The sequence below is a fragment of the Indicator indicator genome, chromosome 9 (assembly GCF_027791375.1).
Source record: "Indicator indicator isolate 239-I01 chromosome 9, UM_Iind_1.1, whole genome shotgun sequence".
Classification (NCBI taxonomy): Eukaryota; Metazoa; Chordata; class Aves; order Piciformes; family Indicatoridae; genus Indicator; species Indicator indicator.
In genome coordinates this window covers 3,617,805-3,642,221 of record NC_072018.1, presented here as the reverse complement: position 1 = coordinate 3,642,221, position 24,417 = coordinate 3,617,805, and the positions used below count along the sequence as shown (strand labels likewise).

The window sequence follows — 24,417 nt, the reverse complement described above, 5'->3', positions numbered from 1 at the left end:
TATGGTATTCAGTGAGTCACAAGGCTGTCTGTATTATGGCTGGTGCAGGGAAGAAAAAAAGTAAGGTTAATCTAAAAGCTTCTGCTTGTCCTCAGAATTTGATATTGTCTTTATAATCTTCCATGAGAATATTTAGTAATTGCAATAAAGTAGGAGAAATTTTGGTAGGAAAGCAATGAAATGTGCACTGTCTTTAACTGACAAATGGTTTACTGAAGCCTTTCTGAGAATAGATGTGGTTTATGTTTGGTTTTGTTTGTTTTTCCTTTCAGTTGATGCTGATGAGATAAAACGACTAGGAAAAAGATTTAAGAAGCTTGATTTGGACAACTCTGGTTCTTTGAGTGTGGAAGAGTTCATGTCTTTACCTGAATTGCAACAGAACCCATTAGTACAGCGAGTAATAGATATATTTGACACAGATGGAAATGGGGAAGTGGACTTCAAAGGTAAGACACGATGCTTTGGGACAAGTGGTGGTGTTTTATTGGAATACCTGGAGCCTCAGAATTCCAATGTTGCTTTAGCTGAGAAAGGAAGGGTGAAGAAAACTTGTTAATTGTCATAAGGCTCTAATTGCTCATGAAACTGAGTACCAGTAAAACTAGTTTCTCTGGTGCATTAGGGCAATGCACGCATGAAAAAAAACCTGCTTAAAAGCAGATTGTTTAGTAACAGCTTTCCAGGTCATTGCATTGAAGGACTGCTCAGGAGGTATCTCTTGAGGTACACTTAATTCAGACTCTTAATTGTGGTTCTGGCTGAAGGACATTCCTAGGCTGAAGAGACTGAAAAAAATGGGGTAGATTGCATAAGCAGAGTGTTTGTGCAGAAGGTGTCTTTATCCAAATGTTCCAGATCTGCCTTCTGGAGTATTTTGAAAATAGTCTTCTAATTTGTGCAAGTGAGACAAATATCTCTGATAATCCACTCACAGGGTTCTTTTGATGATATTGGGTAGACACTTGCAATGAAAAACAGAAATTTGTGATTTCCTAGAATCATAGAATTGCTTTGGTTGGAAAAGACCTCTGAAGACCGAGTCCAACCATCAACCTAACACCACCATGCTCACTAAACCATGTCTCGGAGTGCCATGTCCACATGTTTCTTCAACACCCCCATGGATGGTGACTCCACCTCCCTGGGCAGCCTATTCCAATGCCTGACCACTCTCTCAGTGAAGAAATGTTTCTTCATCTCCAAAATAAACCTCCCCTGGCACAGTTTCAGGCCATTTCCTCTCATTCTATCACCTGATATTAGGGAGAAGAGACCAACTTCCATGTTTCAGGGAGTTGTAGAGAGCAATTGAGGTCTCTCCTCAGCATCTTTTTCTCCAGACTGAATAATCCCATTTCCCTCAGCCTCTCCTCATAAGACTTATTCTCTCATTTAGCACATTCCTCCAACATTTACTTATTGGTCATGACTAGAAAAGGTAATTAGTTTTCCTTGATTTTTTTTTTTGTTTGCTATCTTTAATTGGCGAAAGTTATTAATTGCAATTTCTGCAAAAGCTGTGAGCCTTTGCAGACCTCTTTTACCGTTCTGTTGGGAGAGCTACGGTGTAACTGCAATGTTGAGATTTTGAGACTTACTTGGTATCAGTTTTCAAAGCACTAAGGGTTGTCTCAAATTCCCTTGTGAAGACTAGGCAGTGATGAAAGATGATGGTGTGTTGTGGGTGAGGCTGTTCCTCTTGGGTGGGAACATGAAGATGCCAGAATCCATTTTGTATAGTAAAATGATGATGCCTGTATTAAGTGGCAATGAATTCTGTTGCTGTCACCTTGTCAAGTTTGATTTCTGTCTGGAGGGAAGCTCACAGGAAAGGGTTTATATTGAAGGAAAGTAGATTTTAAGTTGGATATGAAGAAGACATTGTTTTATTATGAGTGGTGAGACACTGGAACAACGTGTCCAGAGAACTTATTCATGCCCCATCATTGGATGTGTTCCAAGATGGGACTTTGAGTAGCCTGATGTAATGGAAAACGACCCTGACTGTGGGAAGGAGGTTGGATTACATGGTCTATAAAGGTCCCTTCTGACCCAAACCCTTCTGTGATTCTCTCAAAAGGGAGTGTGAAGCAATGTGCATTCTTTTAAGACTTATTAACCTTTGAGCAAAGTGGTTAAAAATGAGCAGTCCCAATGATTCCCCAAACCATGATCAAACTGAAATAGTCCTCTTGACCTGATGCTCTATTGCCATACCTCTGTGTTCTTCCTGTACCATAGTTCAGCCTGCAGTTTGGCTCTGCTGTCGTTTATACCACCAAAATTTTCTTAAGAAGTATAGTTACGGGATGTCATCCAGACACATCACATCCCAGGGGCTTGTTTTACTTGGCAACACAAGAGCTTGCTCCTGGGATAATGGCTTCAATGTTGAACAGTGTATGTTTTCTTTTTACCCTATTTATTATAGATTTTTTTTTTATAGAAACTTGTTTTAGAGCAGATTCCACTTTTAATGTAATTCTTGCATTTAAGTTGAGAAAACAGTCTTGAGAGGAGCTATACAATTAGAATGCCCTCAGGAGTAGCTTTAGGAGAGATCTCTCTGGAGTTTTGTATCAGAGCCTTGGGAAAGTCTAGCAACAAAATGACTTAAATACAGCTGTGAGAAATGTCTGTTCAGGGAGCTCAGTATTGGATCTGGAGGACTTCCCGCTAAAGAACATTAAAGTATCCAAGCATGTGGACACTCATGTGCATGAGGTAGGCCATGTTTTAAGGGTTTTTTGGGTAATTTAGATTCTTCTTACATTTTACAAGGCTTCTGAATGTTAAGTTCCTTTGTTTATTAAAAAAAAGTTTAGTGTTTTGTAAATCTTTTCCTTCTTGCATCCTTTAGAATTTATAGAAGGAGTCTCCCAGTTCAGTGTCAAAGGAGATAAGGAACAGAAGTTGAGGTGTAAGTATTTTCATCTCCTTGAACAAAAATTTGTTGATGCTTATCATATCCTTTTGTTAGTGAATGATGAAAAATTAAAAGAATCTGGATTGAATGCTATGTGAGAAATCATGAAGGAAGATTGTATGGGTTTTGCACATGTTGTGTGCAAATTTTGGGGAGAAATTTCCAGTGCTCTTTTTCTGGGGAAGGTCTGAGGGGGTTGCCAGTTGCTTCCCAGTTAAAAGGAAATAATGAATTTAAGAAGACTTGGTTCACAAAACTCTATAGCAATCTGTTGCATTGTGGGACCTCAAGAACAGTTGCTGCTAGAACAGAACAGCACTAAATTCTGGTTTGAGGCTTGCACCTCAGGAACACAACATGACCCAAGGTTATGGGGGGTGGCTTTCAATAACTAAGACTGAAATATTTCAAAATAAATTTAATCTTAATGCCAAGCTGTGTGCAGCAAGGTAACCAGGTTGGGATGTTGATTCATCTGTTCCCTGGAAGGCTGCAATGATTCCTGCTTGCTAGTGAGCTGCTAGCTGGTGCTTTACTTGTGGTGATGAAGGTTTTCCAGTTGAGTGGTTATAGAGCTCTATTACTGCAAGTGCTAAAACCATTTTGATTGACATTCCTAAAGCAAGTTTTTTTCTTTTCAGTTTGGTAGTAGCACATTTCATTATATTGGTTCTCCTCCTGTTTCATGGTTTTAAGGATGAAAAGGAAAAGCTGTTAGAAATGTCACCTAAAAGGCAATGTTTTTGTCAGGTTGTTCAGGGTGGTGTCATTGCTTGTGTTAATGCAAAGCAAGTGAATGATTGCTCTCTTCCCATCACACTGGTCACTGTCAGCTTCACACAGATACCTTTTTTCTTTCTGCAGTTGCTTTTCGCATTTATGATATGGACAAAGATGGCTACATCTCAAATGGGGAGCTCTTCCAGGTGCTGAAGATGATGGTTGGGAACAATCTCAAAGACACACAGTTACAGCAAATTGTAGATAAAACCATAATTAATGCAGATAAGGATGGCGATGGAAGAATATCCTTTGAAGAATTCTGTGCTGTAAGTAACCTCTAAAGAAAGCTTTGGTAATCTGGAATGTAGAGGGAAAAAAAAAAAAAGGAGGAAAAGTAGTAAGCAGTGTAAAGCAGAGTGTTTCTTCTGCTCTGGTAACAGTCACTTTTTGAGACCGCTTTGTTATAAGAAACATTTTTGCTTCATGGCTTCCAAAGGAGCAACACATCCTGTGGCATACGAGCAAGTTGTGAATCCTTCCTTCGGGGATGTGATTTTTCCCGTTGAATCTAGCATGCCTCCACAAGATTGTGGAAGGTGCTGTGCTCGGAAGGAAGCAGAGTAATTGCTGTGTCAGTTTCTGATGCACTGCACACAAGACCATTCCTAATTATTTTTGCATTACAGGCAAAAATGCTGTAGCCTGCCATGAAGACATGTGTTGGATTCCAGTCTCTGTGCTGGTAGAGAATAGCAGCTTTAAAGATGAGTTGTGAGTGACTGGTTTGCTCTAGGAGGCTGCTTTTCCTTGTTTCCAATCCTGACATTTGGTTAAAGAAACAGCACTTCCAGGTGTTTTAAATGTCTCTAGCTGCTTCATGGAATACACCAAAAGAAATTAAAAGTATGGTTGGACGGGCATGTATAGTCTGCTGAGGGAAGAAAATTGTTTCAAACCACCTGAAAGCTGTAAAGCCAGAGTAGGACATAGCAGCTCCCTTTCAAATAGTGTCCCTGTCAAGGTGGTGCCTGGAGGGGTGAGGTGTGTTCCACAGAGGTGAACTCCAGGTTAATCTCCCAGTCTCTAACCTAGGTGTCTGCTCCAAATCGCCCTGCAGAAAGATTTATCTTTGTAGGGTGTGGAGACAGCCTGGGGAGATTATCACCATCTGTGGGGATTTGAGAAAGGCCAAGCAGCGGGATTTGTGTCAGTTTCAGGGAGAGTTAACCCCTCCAGTGCTGCTCTGGAAAAAGCAGAGAGTTGAAAAGAGAATTTTAGCAGCTCTGGATTTCACTGAGCAGAGTGATTTAATGTAACTCTTGAGACTTGAAGGGGCTGGTTTTCACCCATGTTGTATATTTAATTAGTTGACAGCAAGTTGTCCTTTACTTTTTGTCTTTAGAGAGAAAGAGCTTACACATTGGAAGGTGAACATCTGAAAATGGCACTGAGTGTTTATACATTATTTTAAATGGTGTATTAGTGAACAGGCACCTGGGTATACCAATTGGAGTTGACAGGCACTCAAGCACTGCTCCTTTCTTACTCCTTGAATTTGTAACTTCAGTTCAAACAGGATTTGTTCATGTTCTTGACCTGTGTAAAATCTGGAAAAAAATCTGCTTTCCCCCAAAGTGTTCGAGTAAAGCTGTTCTATCGTCTGTGTGATATTTTTGTCAGATTCAGCTGTTTTTCATGGCATTGTGTGGTCACCTACAATGAACTCAGAATGAGTTGCAGCCTGCAGACACCTGGATTAGTGAAATACCAGTTTCTCTCTTGCTCTGTCTTCCAGACATCCATCAAACATCACGTTGCCCTTGCTTTCTTTTGTCCTTGAGCTTCTGCCCAAACTTCTTGTACTGTTTGGTTTTCCTCTACCTTTCCTTTAATTTCTTTGGGTTTTTTTGTAACCTCCTGACAATCTTACTCTATTGGTCTTGCATTTATCTTTGAATCTCAGGTCATCTCTCTACAAACATCCTTTTTCACTTGTGGCATTTGGCCTTTGGATTTTGTTTCTGCATTATAACAAATTCCTCTGACATGACCCCTCTCGTTCTTTCTCTGTGCATGAATCATACACCTCTGAACGCTGGTCTTTCTGTTTTGGGTGCCTGCAGTGTTGTCTGAACTCCTGAGACCCTCTGCTTCTCCTGTAATGATGGAGTTTCATGGGGTGGTTCAGAACTAAAGTTAGCCTTTCCTTTTGTGTGCTGAAACAGAATAGGTCACAATGTGAGATGAGGATGGAAAGCCAAAATGGTGACATTTACACTTAATCTGGCCCTTGAGTGTGTAAATTGCTCTATCATAACTGCCTTGGGCAATAGGTAATTCGTGGACATACCTCACAGTGCTTGTGAAATTGTCAGTTAGTTTGGAGAGGCTGGGAGAGGTCCTATAATTATGATCAACCTGACTGTATCTTCCAAACGAAATGTGTTCTTGATATCTTGCTGAGTTTCAATTCATCTACTCATGAGCACTTTCTTTTTCTCCCAGGTTGTAGGAGGCCTAGATATCCACAAAAAGATGGTCGTAGACGTGTGACTCTGTAGGGCACCACCCAACACTTTTGCTTTCTTCTCCATCTCTGAAGATCTGCTCAAGACGTCCAGCAATGCTCTCTGTGTATTTAAATGGAAGTATTTTTCTCTGTGAAGCCACATTTTCCAACATGAGCCTCATGAAGCCAACTAAGTGTTATTGAACTTTGATTCTCTCAATAACTCAGTGTAGCACTTTAAAGTCTGAAGGACAGCAAAGATGGAAAGAGCATATCAGTGTGGTGGAGAAAGGGAAGGGGTTGGCTTTTTAATTTATTTTTCTTCATCTTTTATAACAAGGAAATATCTATCTATATATATATATGTGTGTGTGTATTTATATATAGATATATATGTAGCTTTCTATATGTAGTAGCTAGGTGGGCTTTAATTTAATATACTTGATTCAGAAACAAAACTAGAGTACAAAGTGCCAAGCAGAATATTAACAGTTCAATATATGGATAATACATCCTTACTTTTATTTCACACAGTTTTATATATATAGTAGAAGAATGTAAAATTTTAACTGGGTGTTAGGTCAACTCTCTTCCTGTGACTGTTCAGATGTTTCTATATATTGACTGGCTGACAAAGCATTGCTTCTTATTAATTCAGTTCACTTCAACGACATTTGTTGGTTTTTTTTTTTGTAACACAGGAGACTAAGTTTATTTATACCTGTTAATATATTACCAGGGACTGTGTCTCTCTTGCTCAATGACTTAGTTCTAGTTAATATGAGAATATAGTTTAATGCTACTGCCAAGAACCAACCCTTGTGTGCATATAGTTACTGCAGAATGCTTGGACGGCTGCTAGATTTTTGTCACCTAGGAACTGGGAACAGTTAGAGCTGTCCTAAGGTTAAGGCAAATCTGCTGTTCTGGATTCATGTCAGATACAGCTGCTCAAGGTGTTAGACGCATTCCTGATTTTTTTTCTCTTGTGCTTAGCTTAATGAAATTAGGATCAATGTAACTGTGCAGGATTCCCACCTACTTATTTTATACAGTACTTAGATGAAAAAAAAAAAGAAATAATGTTCTTGCCATTTAAATTCTGTTGTTTCAACCATGGTAGTTTTCCCCTCTGCATTTAAAGAATACTTCCAGGTAGCATAAATAACTGGTAATATTTTATATATATATGTATATAGGATTCATATGGGGGGAAAATCTTGTTAACCTATGCCATAGAGGAGGAAAACTTCACACTATCTAAATTTATACCTCTCACAGTTCTCCAGCCCTTTGCCTGGAGAATTAAATATTATTTTTTTTTTCTTTTCTAGGTTTGTCCATATCATGATTTGTAACAGATGGTAACTTGATATATTTGTGTGATATAAAAGTAGAGAGCTGTGTTTTACAACTTTATATCATCCCTTCCCTTTTCTGCAATGGTACTATTGGCTGGAAGGAAAAAAAAAAAAACAAAACAAAAAACCAAAAAAACACATTTGCTAGATTTTTTTAGGACAGTACTATCTTTCCTGTATAGTAGCTTTTTCTATTTAAAGAAATTGTTTTATAATCAGCAGTGGGAAGCACAGGTTGTCTGAATCTACTTCAGTCAAGCACCTGTCTGCCATAGCTGTTCCTTCAACTGAGTGCTGCACATCATGGGCTCTATCTGTGAGAGAGAAATCCAGGTGCTTGGTGTCCTTGCATGACATGAAGTTTTGCATGTAGATCGATTTGAAATGTTCCTCTTGTTTACATAATTTGCATAATTTAAAGGATGATGTTGCCAAACTTTGGTAAATGTTAATGTTCAAAAGAAAACTCTCCACTACATGTAACTTTCCTTCCTCTGGATCAGTACGTGGTTTATAATCCCAGCCAGTGGTTGTATCTGCTCCAGTGTCAACTGCCATGTGCTCTGCTTCAAGGGGGAACTAGTCATTTGTGAATTTTTTTTTTTTTTGTACATAAGGATTTGTTACAAACATTTTAGCAAATGCTTTTGGTTTCTCTTACTTGCTTGTGCATATCTTGGCTGGCATTCTAGAAATTAGTGCTAATGTTATTTCCTTAGGGGGATTGGAAGGGGAGGGATGAGGTGTTTTGTTTTTTTTCTTTTTTTTTTCTTTTTTCTCGTTTTTTTTTTTTTATTCTTGTTTGTGTGGGGAAAATGATTTATGTTGAATGTTTAGTTTTTCCTCTGCATGCTACATCATACGTTGTGGGAACTATAAGAACCTTCATACTATATGAATACAAAATAAAATATTTGAATCTTGGCTGGGGCACTTCAGTACTTACCTGGACCTTTTCCTGTTCAATTTAAAGCAGCTCCCCCTCCTGCTCTACAGAAAAGAAATCTTGCTGTTCATAGCTTTTGTTCCCTCTTCTATTATCAAGATTTATTGAAAGCCAGTGTAGTCACTTTCAGCATTTCAAGACCACTTACCTAATTTTTTTTTTTCTTAAAGGCACATCTGAGTCTTTCAGCTAAATACCTGAATTGGAACAAAGGTCTTGTTTTAAACCCTCCTAAAATCAGGATGATTGTGGTGAGTGGAAAGTGACTTGAAAAATAAGACCTTGAAACCTTATACTGTAGGTAAAGAATGAAAGGCAACTTCTTTCACAGAACGTGTTAAGGGCTGGAAGGGACCTCGAAAGATCATCCAGTCCAACCCCCCTGCCAGAGCAGGATCACCTAGAGCAGATCACACAGGAACACATCCAGATAGGTTTTGAGTATTTCCAGAGAGGGAGGCTCCATAACACCCCTGGGCAGCCTGTTCCACTGTTCCCTCACCCTCACAGTGAAATAATTCTTCCTCTTGTTTCCATGGAACTTCCTATGCCTCAACTTCCACCACTGTCCCTTGTCCTGTCATTGGGCATCCCTGAGCAGAGCCTGGCTCCATCCTCTTGGCTCTCACCCTTTACGTATTTATAAACGTCAATGAAGTCACTTCTCAGTCTCCTCTGAACTAGAGACCCTGTAGCAGGTTTCCCTTACAGAAGCTGTTTGCTGATGCTCCTTGTAGTGCAGTTAGTTTGGGCCTTGTGTGCTGCCCTCTCCCTCTACTGCTTTTAGTCATTATCAGTAGGCACCTGCTTCAGGATAAAGATTAGATTATTCTGTGTCTGTCCCTCACTCTTTCAAGCTAACCAGGTTAAGAACCATAAAATGTGATAACCAGGTAGGTGCAGGACTTTACCTTGAGGTGCCCAGTGTGAACAGCTTCCCTTTGTATAGCTTACACTGCTGAGAGGTGTACATGGAGGTACCTCAGCCCAGTCTTAAATCTCTTAGCAACAGAAGGCTTGAATGAATTGGGCTAGAATGATGGTAATTCTACATGGTGAAAGTGCTGCCCTGGAACCTGGGATAGAGAGCAATCCTTACTCAGTTTGCTACAGATCATCTTTTGATTTTCATTCACGAACCTGAACTGAATTACTTGGCCAGAGAGTTGGTAACAGGTTTGGCTGGCAGGGGCAGCAGCAAAGGGCTCAGGTTTATGCCAGACTCTGACTACAGCTGGGCTCTGTTACCTCTCCCCCTACCCTGTTCCCTGCAAGTATCATTTCAAGGAGCCCCAGCACCTGCCAGTTGTTTGTGCTCTGGTACACTGGCATGTACTTAACCTGGTGGCTCTTGGCTTCACTAGGCTGCCCTTACAGATCAGCAGAATAAAGTAGTAAGATCTCCATTGATGCAGATAACAGACTGGAGTTTATATATTCTCTTTGGCTCACCATATTCATCTGACACCTTGTCCCAGAAGCAGCAGAGACTTTTTGGGCAGCCAGCTAGCTACAGAACTTTGCATTCCACGTGACTTTTTTTTCCCCAGGAAAATACCGATTCATGCTGTGTGGCGATTCCCTTAGGCTCAAAGGCTTTTTGGAGTCCTTATAGCACATTCCTTAATACTTTGATGTTCAGGAAGTCAGTAATGAACCATGGTTCTGTTGTGAGGATGTTTAAGTAAAATCGGGTATCTGTACTTCTAACACAGACACAATCAGTTTAAAGTATTTTTTTAATGGCTGTGTGTGTTCAAATCAGACTGTACAAACAGTCCCAGTTCTCCTCTGGGCTTCCAAATCAAGCAGAAGAGTGAGTGCTTGTGTAGTTCCATGCTTCTTGGGCACACAGGAACCATGACTTCCAGCCCTTGGTGGTGCAGCTATACTGCTCTCAAAACCTTTCAGCTGCTCTGCTGGCCACTGCCCGGATATTGCCATACACTTTGGATGGAGGACTTCCTGCAGAAGAAAGCACAAATTCAGTCAGCACAGATGATACCTGATGTCACAGAAACATATGTTTTGTTCTCTCTTGTGTTAAAAGTGGAGAAATAAGCCCATGGGAGAAGTATGGGCAAGGTTAACCACCTTGACTAGTCCTGCAAGTACAGTTACACTTCTCTCAGTGCAGGCTGTCTGCTTTGGCATTCAAAATAGCCCTTCAGGGAATGCAGCTAAAGCAAGAGGCAGAAAATCTTCTTTTTGCAGCAGGGGGAAGATTTTTGAGCCAGAAATCAAGCCTTGAGCTCCCTCCTTCTTCCCCAAAGCCTCCTCTTAAAGGCAGCAAGGCAACACCCAGCAAGCTACCTGCTCCAAATGCAGCCTGTGGATGCACCAGGGAAGAAGGCAGGACCCACAGGCGGCAGAGCTGTTTCTCTGCAGTGGAGAGGATAACAGACAACAGGACTTACCTAGAATTAGATTGCAAATTGCTGTTCGTGCCATTTTAATGTTCTGGAAAGAACCCAAAATGTGAATTTTCCTGTAGGAAAAAAAAAAAAAGGCAAAGTAGTTTCAGCTAATGGAAAGACTCTGCCAGAGAGTCTCACATAGTTAATAGGGTTGAAGGTTAGAGATGAACGTGGAATTTCAGAGCAGTTATTAGACTCTTTTCTACACTTACTTCAAACCCAGAAATCCTACACTATAAACCTGTGTTCACCTCAACCCTTCTAAAAACATTTCATAATTTGCAAATGTAACAGCATAGCAGCTTTAGGAGGAAAATACTGCAAGGTTGGTGGGTTCACCTTTGATTGTTCCTAAGAAGGAATTCTTCTGTTGTTAGAAATTACTCAGCTTCTAGGTGTGCTGCTCACATAGGAGAGCAATGACAAATGAGGTCAAAATACTGAAACTGTTTAAAAGTAGCACTTACAAATGATTTATCTTCCTACTGCCCTAAAAATGTTTCCAACATTCCAAGTTCTCTCCTGGAAGAGGATGTGGCTTAGATTTGGGATTGCGCTCTCCCTAGAAGGAAGGAAGCCCAATACTTACGCGTCAGCAAGAACGATTCGTGTCCTGGTCACGTTTTCTATAGTGAATTTTGTTTTCCCACCTTTCCCTGCTATTCTCCCAATGGCTCTTGACAGATGATCTCCTTTCAGAGGCTTGACTGAAATTAGAGTAAGATGTTCAGTGTAATAGCACTAAGGCTGTCCTTGTTCAAGAAACTGGAATCAACTCATCCTAAAGTCATACAAAAGCAACTGTTGGGACTGTCTGTAGATACATTGATGTTTCACCTTATGTGATTAGAAGTGAAAAGGGCATCCAGTGCTTCGTAACACTGAGTTCCCAGGCAGAACTGCACTGGAAGGCAGTTCCTTACTGAGCAACTGAGACTGAGGAAAGAAACAGAGCCAAACCACACACCATTAACACCAGGAGAAACGGAGTGGGTCGGCTTTAGAATGCTGCTCCAAATGGGAGCCTGAGTCCCAGCAGTACATGAAATGAAAGACGTTTCTGTTGTCTACTTCCCACCCCTTGCTGTCAAGGTTTTGGAAGGAACAAAGCCCATTCCGGTTTAAAAATCCAGTGGATGTATTCCCAAGTGCTCCATTTCACCTTTAAGGTTAGAACAATCTTTACACTGACAAGAAAAAGCAAATCACCCTGAAGAAGTAATACTTCTAAGGATGAAGGTTTGGAGGGGTTGTGTTAGGACATTGTTAGAAAAGGGACAACCCTTTCATGCTGCCCATCCCTAGGCAATAATGGCCATAATGGTTTGACAGCTGCCCTGAGGATAAGTGACAGAAGTGAAGGAGGGGAAAAGAAACATAAAACTCTCCTTGCAGGTGGTACACACAACTCCTTGAATACAGCAGCAGAATCCACTTACCATCTGTGACTTCAAATGATTCTAGAAAAAGGTCATCTAATCTGATGAGAGCAAGAGCGTCCTAAAATACGAAGAGATTTGATATCAGCATGATGAGCACTGCAGCAGAGCTGATGTTCTCTTTATACACACAAACAGATGACATCAGCAGTATTTCTCTACCTAACATGCAGGGTTAGATAACAGCAATATTGTATGTCATGGGATTCTTTTGGTTGGAAAAGGCCTCTAAGATCAAGTCCAATACTCAACCTAAGACCGCCATGGCCTCTATGGACATGTGATAGGCTTGAAGTGCCATGTCCACACATTTCTTGAACACCAGGATGGTGATTCTACCACCTCCCTGGGCACTCTGTTCCAATGCCTGACCACTCTTTCCATAAAAATGTTTTTCTTAATCTCCAGCCTAGACCTTGCCTGGCACAATATCAGGCCATTTCCTCGTTCTGTCACCTGATACTAAGCAGAGGAGACCAACCCTAACCTTGCTACAACCTCAAAGGGCGGTATAAAGAGCAATGAGGTCTCCAGTCAGCCTCCTCCAGCCTAAACAACCCTACCCCTTACTTAGGCACCTCATACTCCCCCAACCCCTACGAGTGATGTCTGTACAGTACTGCACAAAGGGGGTTTGTTTTCTCCAAGTTTGAGATTTAAAAAGCTTTTACTGGCTTGGACTAAAGCAAAACGTGCAGAGCACTTCATGTTTCTCTCTCACAGCTATCTTCCATTGCACAATCTTGTGTTGTTTGAAAAATTACTTTTATTTCTTCATTAACTTAAGAAACTGATGACTTCCAGTCATGATTTCAAACAAATTTATCTCTATGAAGCCACCTCAGGATTTTTATCTCTTCGTTTACTGTAATTTTGTGGAGAGATCAAAGACTTGATGCCAGTATTTTACACTGGGGCTGCTGAAAGACTTACCTCCACTTGAAACCCAAGTATAAAGGCTTTCACAAAATCAGCTGCTTTTGTCAGTGCGCTGAGGTCCTTGGTCTCTTGACAAGTCTGCAAGACAAGGAGTTCTGTTTGCAAACACAAGCAGGATTAGGACTTGAAAACGATCTAAGAGCTACAGTCTAACCAAAGAAAATTCAGATAACGTTCCCACACTGTTTTACTAAAAGCCCCCAATGATATACTCTGTGGTTTTTGACAACCTTGACCCTCAACAAGAATACAGCATCAGCTGCCACAGCCTAGGTTTGGAAGGGAGGGTAAAGAAAAGCTGCTGAAAATCCCCCACTCATACCAACTGAGGAAAATCTTTTTGATGGGAAAAAAACCCCAACCCGAACAATATAAACTAAACTGCAACAGGAAAGAGCAGGAAAAAAGCGAAGGATGATGGGGACAGGCAGATTGACGATAGCAAGTTATTCTGATGGCAGCATCCTAAAGATGTCTTAGCAGGTACATTGGAACCTGGACAGATCCAATAGAACGTATGTGACTCCAACACCACCCTGGGCAGCCTGTTCTGGTGCCTGACCACTCTCTCAGTAAAGAAGATTTTCCTAATATCGAATCTAAACCTCCCCTGGCACAATCTCATCACTTATCTGGGATTCAGAACACTTCCCAGCCCTTCTACACAAGGCACAGGAAGGCCTTTTGAGGAGAGAGCTGGGAGCAGATCTCCAGAGATCCTTTCCAACCCCTGCCATTCTGTGAGGCGGCACCCGGCAGGTGTGAAGCGGGACAGCAGGAGCTCTCTTTACCCTGATTTCAACGTTCCGTGTTTTCAAGTTGAATCTGATCTGAAGCTGCAAGTGCTCCACGATGGGGGTGAAGATCTTCATCCAGTTTTCCTTCAGGGGGGTGTACCTGTTGGCCGGCACCGGAACCTTCCGAATCTCGCTCTTCCCTGTCTAGTGGCGGAAGAAGCAGGCCATGAAGCCAGTGCAAGCGGAGAACCGGGCACCGTCGCGGGTGCCAGAGGACTGCTCAGCCCCCGGCAGCTCCCGGACGCTCGGTTGCTCCCGGCAGCGCGACCAGGCCGGTGTTTCCCCGCCCGGCTCCCCACGTACCCCGAGCGCCTCGGCGGCCACAGGCGGGAAGCTGGGCCTCTTGCTGGGCCGCGGCTCCGCCGTGTCCATGCTGACGGCCGCTCTCCGCTTTTGCCGGCTGCGCTTGGACGAGACGCAGGTGAAGGCGCCCTCGGCCTGTTCCGCCGCCGCCATCTCGCTGTCCGTGGCGATGGGCGGAGGGAGCCGGCACAGCCGCTCGCGCCAGCCCACGTGCCCTCCGCGGGGCCGCCGCAAAGGGCCCTGGGAGGGCGCTTCCGCCCCGCCCGTTCCGGCGCTGCCCGACCGCGGCCAAGCGTCAGGCGCTGCGACGTGAGGTCGGCCCGCCGGGGGCGGCGGCGGCAGCGGTGGAGGGATGTCGTCGGTGTCGGAGCGTCCGCAGGTGGTGGCCCACGCGCAGCAGGCGCTGAGCTACACCCTGTTCGACTGCAAGTGGGTGCCCCGCAGCGCTCGCCTCCTCTGCCTGGGCAGCGCCGCCCGCGGTACCGGCATTCTCCAGCTCTACGAGCTGCGGAGCGGGCGCCTGGCGCTGCTGCAGGAGGTGAGTGCCCGGCGGGGCTGCGCCTCGGCCCAAAGCGTACCGATCGCCTTCCAGGGGACCAGGCCCGCTTGGGGAGGGAGACACGGGCGCGCGTCTAGAGCCGGTGGGAGAAAACTGGAAGAAACCCGTGATACCGAGCCTGCTCTGCCTGTTGCGTTCGCTGAACTCCGCCAGCCTGCACCGTCCCCTTCACTCGCGCTGCTCTGGCCTGCTCGGCTTGATTGGTTGCCATGGTTTGCGTTACAAGGAACGCCCGAGGCTCTGGGCTCCGGTTGCTGGAGCGGGTCAGGAGAAGGACAGCGAAACGGGTGAAGAGTCCAGAGCACACGTTTTGTGAAGAGCGACTGAGGGAAGCGGGGTGGTTTAGTCTGGAGAAAAGGAGGCTGAGGGGAGACCTCGTTTTGAAAGGAAGTTGGAGCCAGGTGGGGATCAAACTCTTCTGCCAAGTAACAAGCGACAGGATGAGTAGAAACAGCCTCAAGTTGCACCAGAGGGGCGTTTTAGAGTGGGCGTTAGAAAAAACTTTACTGAAGAGGTTGTTAAACACTGGAACAGGCTGCTCAGGGAAGTGGTGGAGCCACCATCTCTGGAAGGGTTTAAAAGAGGGCCACTTAGTGACATGATTTAGCGGTGGACTGGCTGTGTGAGGTTAACGGTTGGAGTCGACCTTTAGGGTCTTCTCCAAACTAAACAAGCGCCAGTGTGTGTCACTTTCCCCTTTTGTTTTGTTTATTTTTGTTTGCTTGGTTTTGTGTGGTTTTTCTTTGGTTGGTTGGGGGTTTTTGGTTTTGTTTTGTTTTGTTTTCTTTCTTTACTTAAACAGACCTTTGAGGATTTCCTGATTTTCAGGGGCAGTAGTGCCTCAGGTGCATCAAGACCCACAGGGCTCCTAGCAGATCAATTTTCTCACTTTAATATAGTTCTGTAGGGATGAGGCACTGAGGGTGCACACACTACAGGCTAACTGACAGAATGGCTTCATTCTCCCTGTCCCAGCATATCAGCAGGGCTTTGGGAAGAGCTGGGATTCCCTCTGCATTACATTTGTAAATTGGAAGACAAAGCAGCCTCAGGGTATCGTTAACAAGCTGAAGTGCAAGGTGTTTGGGTTTTTGTAAGACCATTTCTGTGCACAAAGAAATAAACACAGAGTGTAATCTGCCTGTGATAATAGTTTGATTGTGAATTGCCTTAAAAATGCTATGTACGTTTCACTGAAATCTGCCACTCTTAGGCTCTGAAGAATCTGCTCCTCCAGCCTGCGGTTGTGTTGCTTTTTCCCCCTGTGCTGACACAAAAATGTATCCTTTTTTTAAAAGATTGAAAAGCCTAAACCTCTAAAATGTGGAACTTTTGGTGCTACATCTCTGCAGCAAAGATACTTAGCTACAGGAGATTTTGGTGGAAACCTTAACATATGGTAAGCACACATGTTCTCTCAAAGCTTCTCGTTTGATGCCCCACATGTCTGTCGAGCTGATGTTTCTGGATGCAGCTGGCTTTTGGACAAGATGCTCTTTCTGTGCTGCATGGGCTTGGGACTCGATTGTAAGCTTTGCTGGCTACTGTATTTGGACCATGCCTGTTTTGTAAAACCAATGTGAATTCTGCACAATAATTTACTTCAGTGCTGTTTCACTTGCATCCCCTTAAAGTTCTGTTAGGTCCTGTTGTGAAAAGAGGCTTTGAATGGGTGCATGAGTACTAATAAGAGGTTGTTTTCAACCTAGATGAAATATGTGCTTTTAATCTTGAAATTGCAATATTTTTTTCAGGGTTCTAAATGATGTGGATAATTAATTTGCTATAGGGTTAAAAGGGAATGGTGATGGTGGTGATTATTATTGTTATTGTTTTATTTCCCTTACCAAGGAACTATTGGTTTAGTTTTGTTGGAGCAGCAGGAATGAGATGGATTAATCACTAGTTGAAATTTAAAATCACATCTGAGGGGTACTCAAAGGATGAGAATCAGTGGCAAAGAAATAGGAAATTCACAGCTGGGTGCAGCTTTCAGTCAAAGCAGAAGAGCAGTAGTGAGAATTAGGTGGGGAATCAGTGAATGAGGTAATTTTATATTCTTACTGAAAGTAAAGCAAACTGGATTATTTTGATCTGTGACATGATTCATTCTGAGCCCAACAGAAAAACTGGTTCTTAAGGATTGCTGTGGTGAATCCCACAATTGCTTTTAAAAACAAAGAAGTCTAGAACTGAGCAAGAACTTCCAGCCAAAGAAGGGGTTGAAGAAAGTGTGGAGTTTCTTCCTGGGGATATCTATGTTTTGTACCCACTGTTGGTAGGAGTTTAATTTGTGCTGGAGCATCCTCTCATTCTCATATGAATCTTGAGTGTCAAGAAAGATGCCATATTATCTGTTCTTTTTCTTTCTTGCCTAGGAATTTAGAAGCTCCTGAAATACCAGTGTATTCTGTGAAAGGTCATAAGGAAATCATAAACAGTATAGATGGTGTAGGTGGCTTAGGAATTGGGGAAGGTGCACCAGAAATTGTGACTGGCAGTCGAGATGGTGAGTTAGTGAACTCTACAAGTCTTTTCAGTTACTCTGAGAGAGCAGCCTGCAAACTTTGATGGCAGGGTGCAGGCTGCCCTCTGAACTAGTTACAAATCTGCTGCAACTAGTTCTGTATACTCTGCCTTTTGAATCTTGAGTGGGGCACATTTCCTCTGAATTCTTTTAGAAGCTGCAGATCAGCAAAAGATAACTTATTGCTGAGGCTTGGGATGGAAAGAACTAAAAGCAGAATAAATGCAAAATATCAGCTGGAGAAAAGAAATCCTTAGCAAATACTTTTGCTTTAATTCTTGTTTGTTTGGGGTTGTTTTATTCAATCCACTAATGGCAGTTTGGCTTTTTGGAATGGAACGAAAAATATCCCTGTGCTTTGAATGGTCAGGCTGAAAAGCAAAGGCCTTTCCTGGGAAGATCATCAGAACATGGCAGTGTATCCATAACAGAAAATCCATTGTCCTTCTTTCACAGGAACTGTGAAGGTGTGGGACCCGAGGCAGAAAGACACTCCTGTTGCTAACATGGAGCCTGCAGAGGGCGAGAGCAAAAGAGACTGCTGGACAGTAGCATTTGGTAATTTACCAGACGAGAAACATTGCTTTGAGAGTTACCAAAGGATTTCAGGATGTTAATGGAATGGTTTATTTTCTGTGGACCAGTCAGCAGGAGGTTTTGCTTTTCAATGTTGTCGAATTTGTTTTCAGTGTTTTATTCAAAAGAAACCAATTTAGTGATAGTAGGATTTTGGACTCATCACCTTTGGTCATCACTTGTGGTTGGACTTGGTGATCTGAAAGGGCCTTTCCAACCTAAATGATTCTATGATTTCACAGAAAAGCTTCATCATTTCACAGTGCAGGTTTCATTTCTATGCCTAGAAATATAAAGCCTGTACATCCAGCTGCATTTCCCTGAAGGAATGTAAATGTTGCAGTGCACAGAGAAGCAGTCACTGATGTTGTGTAGTTCCAACTCTCAGCCTTAAGGCATCAATTTGAGAGAAGATCCTTACAGCTAAGGACTGATGAAAGACAATAGCGATGCTTGGTATGTGCTTGGCACTTTTTCTTTTGGAGAGAGTCAGCTGCTTTTGCTCTAGAAAATTAACTCCATTTTTGCCTCCAGAGTCAGGGAGTAAGTTTTACAAGCTGCTAGTAAGTGCATGGATTACAGTAACAAAATTGAGAGTAAGGAGATGAAATTGCCTGGCAAGAAGGTGCAGCTATAATGCTCATTGCTGTTGATAGCTTTGTCTCCCTCTTTGATGAATGGATAATAAAAGTGGCCTCATATTTACTTCAGTTTTCTTTTGAGTTAGTGCACCTTGAGCCAAATCCAGGTTCATCCTGAGCTGCATACTCTGGGCTGACTTCTTTCAGATGCCGATGAGCTTCCTGCTCCTGTCAGCTGAGAGTTTTTGAAGCAGGCTTCTGCTGTGTTAACACCCAAGGCCTCCCTACAGGTCTGGGTCTACAGAAAAGTCTTCTTGTCCCATTAACATTTTGTGCTTGAGAGGCTTGTCAAGGAACTGCGGAACTGCTTTCCAGTGTGGTGCCATGGTGCTGCCTGGGAAACACGGTTTGTAGCAGATGAAGATTCAGGAGAAGGAAGATATTTGTGTAGGTGTGAAGGAACAGCTCAGTCTGTGTGGTTTAGGCAGGATTTGACAGAGGGGAGAAAATTCTCTTCATATATTGAAAAGAAGCAGACTGCCAGTTTTGAAGCTGTGTTTTTCTATACCCTTCAGGTTTGGAACCCAGCTGGTTCATTAAATCTTCATTTCCTGGTAGTAATATTTTTCTGGCATAAATATAGGTTGAAACTGGCAGCTTAGGAGGTCTGAAATGTACAGACTAAAGGGGGTTTCTGTATTCTGATGAATTCTTTCTCTGTACCTAGGCAATGCTTACAACCAAGAGGAACGTGTTGTGTGTGCTGGGTATGACAATGGGGATATTAAATTATTTGACTTAAAAACCATGTCACTGCGATGGGAGACCAGCATTAAGAATGGGGTAAGGAAACCAGAAAAGTCTCTTTGTTTCCAGCTCCTGTGCTGGAAAAGATGGAAAAATTATTAGGACTCTGAAATTTACCCAGAAGATACTTCTGCTGAGACTGTACCAAGGAATTATTTTCGTTAAGTTCAGCAAATTGTATCCCTCAAATTCTTGGTATGGATAGCATAGGATATTTTCCAGTGAATTCGTGTTTTCAGATGATTTTCTTGTTTTCAAGTTGGTGATGTTGTCATCGTGAAAATAACTAATGATTAATGTGTATTTACAAATCACAAACCTCAAAATTCTTTTTCATCAATGGCTAAATTCAATGGCTGAATATACAAATAAATAAAAAATAGAAAATATGTATGTGTTTACATTATATATATAAAAATATATATTTCTATAGTAAAAATATATTTTATATATTATATATATATATATATATATATATATATAATTAAATATTTCCAGGTTTGCAGTGTGGAGTTTGACAGAAAAGATGTCAATATGAACAAGCTGGTGGCCACATCACTTGAAGGAAAATTTCACGTTTTTGATATGAGAACTCAGCATCCAACCAAAGGTTTTGCTTCTGTTTCAGAGAAGGTATGGAGTGACAGAATTTCTCAGTATGAGACAAACGTTTTGAATGTATGCCAGCAAAGTAGTACAGGGCTGTACCTCCTGTCTTTGCCAGGTTAGATAGATGCCTTGGTTACTGGGGCACAAGCAGTGTGGTGGTGTGGATGGTGTGGCTCCAGGGGCAAGCAGTTAAAGGGCTCCTGCGTGTCCAGCTGCCAGCACTCAGGTTTCCTCCTCCCTTTTATAACCTGATATGTGGGCTTCCCTGGTCTGGGCCTGCTGCAGTTGTATCTCTGCCCACTCAGCTGTGCCCCTAGTCAGGGAGTCATGTTTAGCAGAGGCCATATTAAATTGTGATGAGCGTGCAGATTCAAACCTTAAATATATCTCCAAACCAAGTGAGCCCTCTGCAAATGTTTTTCATCCTGCAGTCACCAGACCTCATATGAGACACAGAAGTCATTGCTGTCCTTCAGAACCAAACATATTTGGATGGCATATTGGGAGTGAGCTGGGGCACCTCTCCTATGGAGACAGACTGAGAGAGTTGGGGCTAATTCAATCTGGAGAGGAGAAGGTTCCAAGGAGACCTTTTTGTGGCCTTCCAGTATCTGAAGGGGGCCTACAGGAAAGCTGGTGAGGGACTTTTCAGGATGTCAGGTAGTGACAGGACTAGGGGGAATGGAGCAAAACTAGAAGGGGGTAGATTCAGATTGGATATTAGGAAGAAGTTCTTCCCCATGAGGGTGCTGAGACACTGGAACAGGTTGCCCAGGGTAGGTGGTAGAAGCCCCATCTCTGTAAGTTTTTAAGGCCAGGCTGGATGGGGCTCTGAGCAACCTGCTCTAGTGTGAGGTGTCCCTGCCCATGGCAGGGGGGTTGGAACTGGATGATCCTTGAAGTCCCTTCCAGCCCTGACAATTCTATGATTCTGTAATATCAATTCAAAGCAGATAAGATGTTGGCAGTACTTTGATGAGACAATGCAAAAGTATTTACTGAATTAGTGGTGTTGATAGGCAAAATGTCAAATTTCTGATCTTTCATTCACTGCATTTCAGCTTTTCCTTTTGGACATTTGAAGACAGATATGCATTAAGTCAGAGTATGTGTGTTGAAGTTTTTCCCTGAGTCATTTGTGTTGCTGTGTGATTTTCTTGTGCCCCGGCTGAGATTTAAATTTGAATTGTAGATGGTTTGCTGTGTTTATACAGTGTTTGTAGTATATTCTCTTCCAGTAGTGATTTTAAGTGATGTCAGATGCTTATCAATATCTAAAGGGTGGATGACAAGAGGATAGGGCCAGACTTTTGTCAGTGGTGCCCAGCGACAGGACAAGGGGCAACAGACACAAACTGAAACACAGGAAGTGAACATGAGGGAAAACTTCTTTACTGTGAGGGTGATGGAGCAGTGGACCACTCTGCCCAGAGAGGTTGTGAAGTCTTCTTCTCCAGAGATGCTCAGAACCCACCCAGATGTGTTCCTGTGCAACCTGATCTAGATGAACTTGCTTTAGCAGTGGAGTTGGACTAGATGATCTCCATAGGTCCCTTCCAACCATTCCCGTTGTGTCATTCAGAGAGTGAAATTAACCTTGTGGTGACTGTCACCTTGTGGTGACTTGTGGGAACTGTCACCTAAGAGCCTGGGAATCCTGTAGTTCTAGAGTAGTTCCAAAAGATCTGGATATTAGGAAGAAATTCTTTACAGTTATGGTGGTGAGACGCTGGAACAGGGCTTTTCACAGGGGCTTGTAGTGATAGGATGAGGGAGAATGGATTGAAGCTGGAAGAGGGGAGATTTAGACCAGATACCAGTAAGAAATTTTTTACAGAGAGGGTGATGAGACATGGGAACAGGTTGCCCAGGATGAGCTTGGATGCCCCCTCCCTGGAGGTGTTTAAAACCATGTTGGACATGGCCCTGAGCAACCTGGTCTAGTGGAAGGTGTCCCTACCCATGGCGAGGCGGGGGTTGGAACCAGATCTTTCAAGTCCCTTATAGCCCAAAGCATTCCGTGATTCTGTGATCTGTGTAGACAGCCACTTTACTTCTCTTTAACCCTGCTGCCATGAGCAGTCCCAAAGAAGCTGAAGTTCTGGTGAGTGGTAGCTTTGGCAGGGCTGCTGCCTTATCCCTGTGGAAGAACGTAGTGTGTTGGAGACCTGACCTGGCTTCTGCTGTGTGGGAACTTGGCTTGGCTGCTCCTGGGGCAGCAGGCCTGCAGGAAGGGAAGCTTCCTCACAATGGATACTCCGATATCCACTCTGCAAAGGCTGGGTTGTTGTCACAGAAGTGATTGCTGGTTTAAGATTCTGTGTCCTTTCTTGTGAAGCTCACCCACAGCTGACTTCTACATAATGCTGATTTTTGTTTTGATTTGTTTTTATTAGGCACAAAAGTCTACCATATGGCAGGTTCGGCACCTGCCACAGAACAGGGACATCTTCATGACAAGTGGAGGAGCTGGGAGCCTTCATCTCTGGAAATAGTAAGTGAGCACTCTCCAGCCTATCACAGGAGCAGTAAGAAACCAACCTGTTAATGTTTTAAGAAAGAATCTTCCTGCAAGCAAGTGGGCTTCTGTTTCTGACCTCAAACTATCCAGTTAAAATGCAGAAGAAAGGGTGATTTCAGTGTCAGTACTTGATCTGGAATCTTGAGGTAATCCCTAAAAGAATGTGACAACAGCAGAGATGAATCTTGCCCTTGTCACTTTTCTTCACATAAGCAAGGTGTAATTATATCCTTGGTTAGGAAGGTGATAGATGGAAGAAAACAGGCTTCTTAAAATTCTCATATGGTAGCAGTTGTGTCTGAGGAGAATGTTGAAAGCCTGGACTTGTAATGATTCTTCTACATGTAAAAAATAATTGAATCCTCCTGAAAGCAGTGAAGTAGGTGCTTTAAGTTTCGGAGGGATAGCTGAGATGAAATTTTCTTTCCTATGGCAAAAGCCAAATGGTTAGAAAATGAAGGGCTGTAGGAGAGGGGTGTGAGGATTCAAGACTGCCTGCCTCATTTTGTCTTTAATGAAATATCTACTCAGTGTGCAGTGTGGAGGTAGCTGGGTATGATTGGTCATTATTTTTCAGACATTTATTTGTCTTACCTATAGAACAGAGGAAACTCTTCTCTTAGAGAGGATGATGATGTGTTTGTATTGGTAAATTCTAAGTGCACGGTGTTTTTTTTTGTTTTTTTTTTTTTTACTTTTCTCACTGGCAGTGAGTACCCAGCTCAGCGCTCGAGGAAGGATTCTGAAGGAGCTGAGATGGGGGTGGCAGGTTCTGTCAGTCTCCTGCAGAATGTGACTCTGTCCACGCAGCCCATCTCTAGCCTAGACTGGAGCCCTGACAAAAAGGGACTGTGTGTTTGTGGTGCCTTTGACCAAACTGTGAGGGTGCTGATAGTTACAAAGCTTAACAAAGTTTGATTGGAGAACAGTATGGTCTGCAGGCTGTAAACATGGGAGGGAGAGCCCTCCTCTTTCTAATTTAATTCCTCTCTTATTAAAACTGGAGTAAAGAAATAGAAACCAGATCTTTCTATTGAAAGTTCAGATACATGCAGTTAGAGTTGTTTGACTGATTGTGCTGCAGTGACTTGAAGTTGCCTGGGCACAAGACTTTTACCTTCTAGAAATGTGAATTTAGAGTTACAATAAAACGTGCCTCTGTGTTAGAGCAACCTGTGATTTTTAGCAATCACTTTAAATTGTTTGTGTTCAGTTTAATTACAGTGCAAATCTCTTCACCCCCATTAAACAGTTTGGCTTTTTTTACATATTGTCCATATACATTCATGCAATGAATATTACTTTATGCTCATTCCCTCACAGAAACTCTGTGTGTTACTCGATATATTAATGAGAATGTTTGTTAGATTGACTTAGAATTCTTTAATACATTATAAAAACTACAGTGAATGCTGAAATATTCAGGTTTGAGATTTTTATTCAAGACCGTACTGAAACTATAGAGCAAAATGGACTGGTAGATTATTTTAGTTTGGTTTGATAACAAGTTTTTATGTTCTGTTGTTTTTATATCTGTTTGCAACTTGGTATTCTACAAATAAAGTTATATAGAGTGTTGTCTTAATGTGAGCAAAGTCCCACTGTTCAGACATCCAGGGGTTTGGAGGAGGAATGTTCTTGTGTAGGTTTACAGCCTGCAGTGCTTAGATTTTGCAGCAAAAAACACTAAATCTTACCTCCTGCATGGAAAAATACTTCACAAGTACTTTCTTTGTTTTATTTTGTTGTGTTTTTTTTTTTCTTCAGTGTTTCTTCCAAACCCCATGTGAGATAGTAGCTTTGCTATTGTAGTTTCACCTCTCTAATTCCCCTTACCCCCTGGTGTGTTTCTTCTCACATTTTATTGCTGCGTG

At 42.6% G+C, this 24,417-nt stretch overlaps 3 protein-coding genes across 3 annotated transcripts in view; 2 read left to right on the top strand and 1 right to left on the bottom strand.

Moving 5' to 3' along the window:
- The window catches only part of PPP3R1 (protein phosphatase 3 regulatory subunit B, alpha), a 41,611-nt gene extending 35,151 nt beyond the window's left edge, over positions 1–6,460 (top strand). The window contains exons 3-6 of the mRNA XM_054383564.1: positions 273–449; positions 2,864–2,923; positions 3,794–3,978; positions 6,158–6,460. Of these exons, the coding sequence (XP_054239539.1) occupies positions 273–449; positions 2,864–2,923; positions 3,794–3,978; positions 6,158–6,205 (470 nt within the window). The 3' untranslated portion in view covers positions 6,206–6,460. The remainder of the gene's footprint in view (positions 1–272; positions 450–2,863; positions 2,924–3,793; positions 3,979–6,157) is intronic.
- Positions 6,461–10,220: 3,760 nt separating this feature from the next.
- Positions 10,221–14,516, bottom strand: PNO1 (partner of NOB1 homolog). Its single transcript, XM_054383735.1, has 7 exons — positions 14,364–14,516; positions 14,055–14,204; positions 13,258–13,341; positions 12,325–12,385; positions 11,475–11,592; positions 10,886–10,956; positions 10,221–10,433 (listed from the first exon to the last, which is right to left on the bottom strand). Exons 1-7 carry the CDS (start codon positions 14,514–14,516, stop codon positions 10,366–10,368), a joined length of 705 nt encoding a protein of 234 aa, XP_054239710.1. The 3' UTR covers positions 10,221–10,365.
- A 199-nt stretch (positions 14,517–14,715) lies between these two features.
- Positions 14,716–24,018, top strand: DNAAF10 (dynein axonemal assembly factor 10). The gene is made up of 8 exons (XM_054383495.1): positions 14,716–14,901; positions 16,221–16,321; positions 17,301–17,431; positions 17,906–18,007; positions 19,334–19,449; positions 19,912–20,046; positions 22,419–22,516; positions 23,254–24,018. The coding sequence occupies exons 1-8, from the start codon at positions 14,716–14,718 to the stop codon at positions 23,459–23,461; spliced, it is 1,077 nt and encodes a 358-aa protein (XP_054239470.1). The 3' UTR covers positions 23,462–24,018.
- The last annotated feature ends 399 nt before the right edge of the window (positions 24,019–24,417 follow it).

What these genes read in the sequence shown, in the direction of transcription:
- PNO1 (XM_054383735.1), bottom strand. Translation starts at nt 14,516, where the DNA reads ATGGCGGCGGCGGAACAGGCCGAGGGCGCCTTCACCTGCGTCTCGTCC. An exon ending in ATCATTTGAAGTCACAGATG is followed by an intron (nt 11,593 to 12,324) that starts GTAAGTGGATTC and finishes CTCTAATTTCAG; the next exon opens with TCAAGCCTCTGAAAGGAGAT. An exon ending in AATTTGCAATCTAATTCTAG is followed by an intron (nt 10,434 to 10,885) that starts GTAAGTCCTGTT and finishes TTTCTTCTGCAG; the next exon opens with GAAGTCCTCCATCCAAAGTG.
- DNAAF10 (XM_054383495.1), top strand. Translation starts at nt 14,716, where the DNA reads ATGTCGTCGGTGTCGGAGCGTCCGCAGGTGGTGGCCCACGCGCAGCAG. An exon ending in CTGCTGGACAGTAGCATTTG is followed by an intron (nt 18,008 to 19,333) that starts GTAATTTACCAG and finishes CTCTGTACCTAG; the next exon opens with GCAATGCTTACAACCAAGAG. An exon ending in AGACCAGCATTAAGAATGGG is followed by an intron (nt 19,450 to 19,911) that starts GTAAGGAAACCA and finishes AAATATTTCCAG; the next exon opens with GTTTGCAGTGTGGAGTTTGA.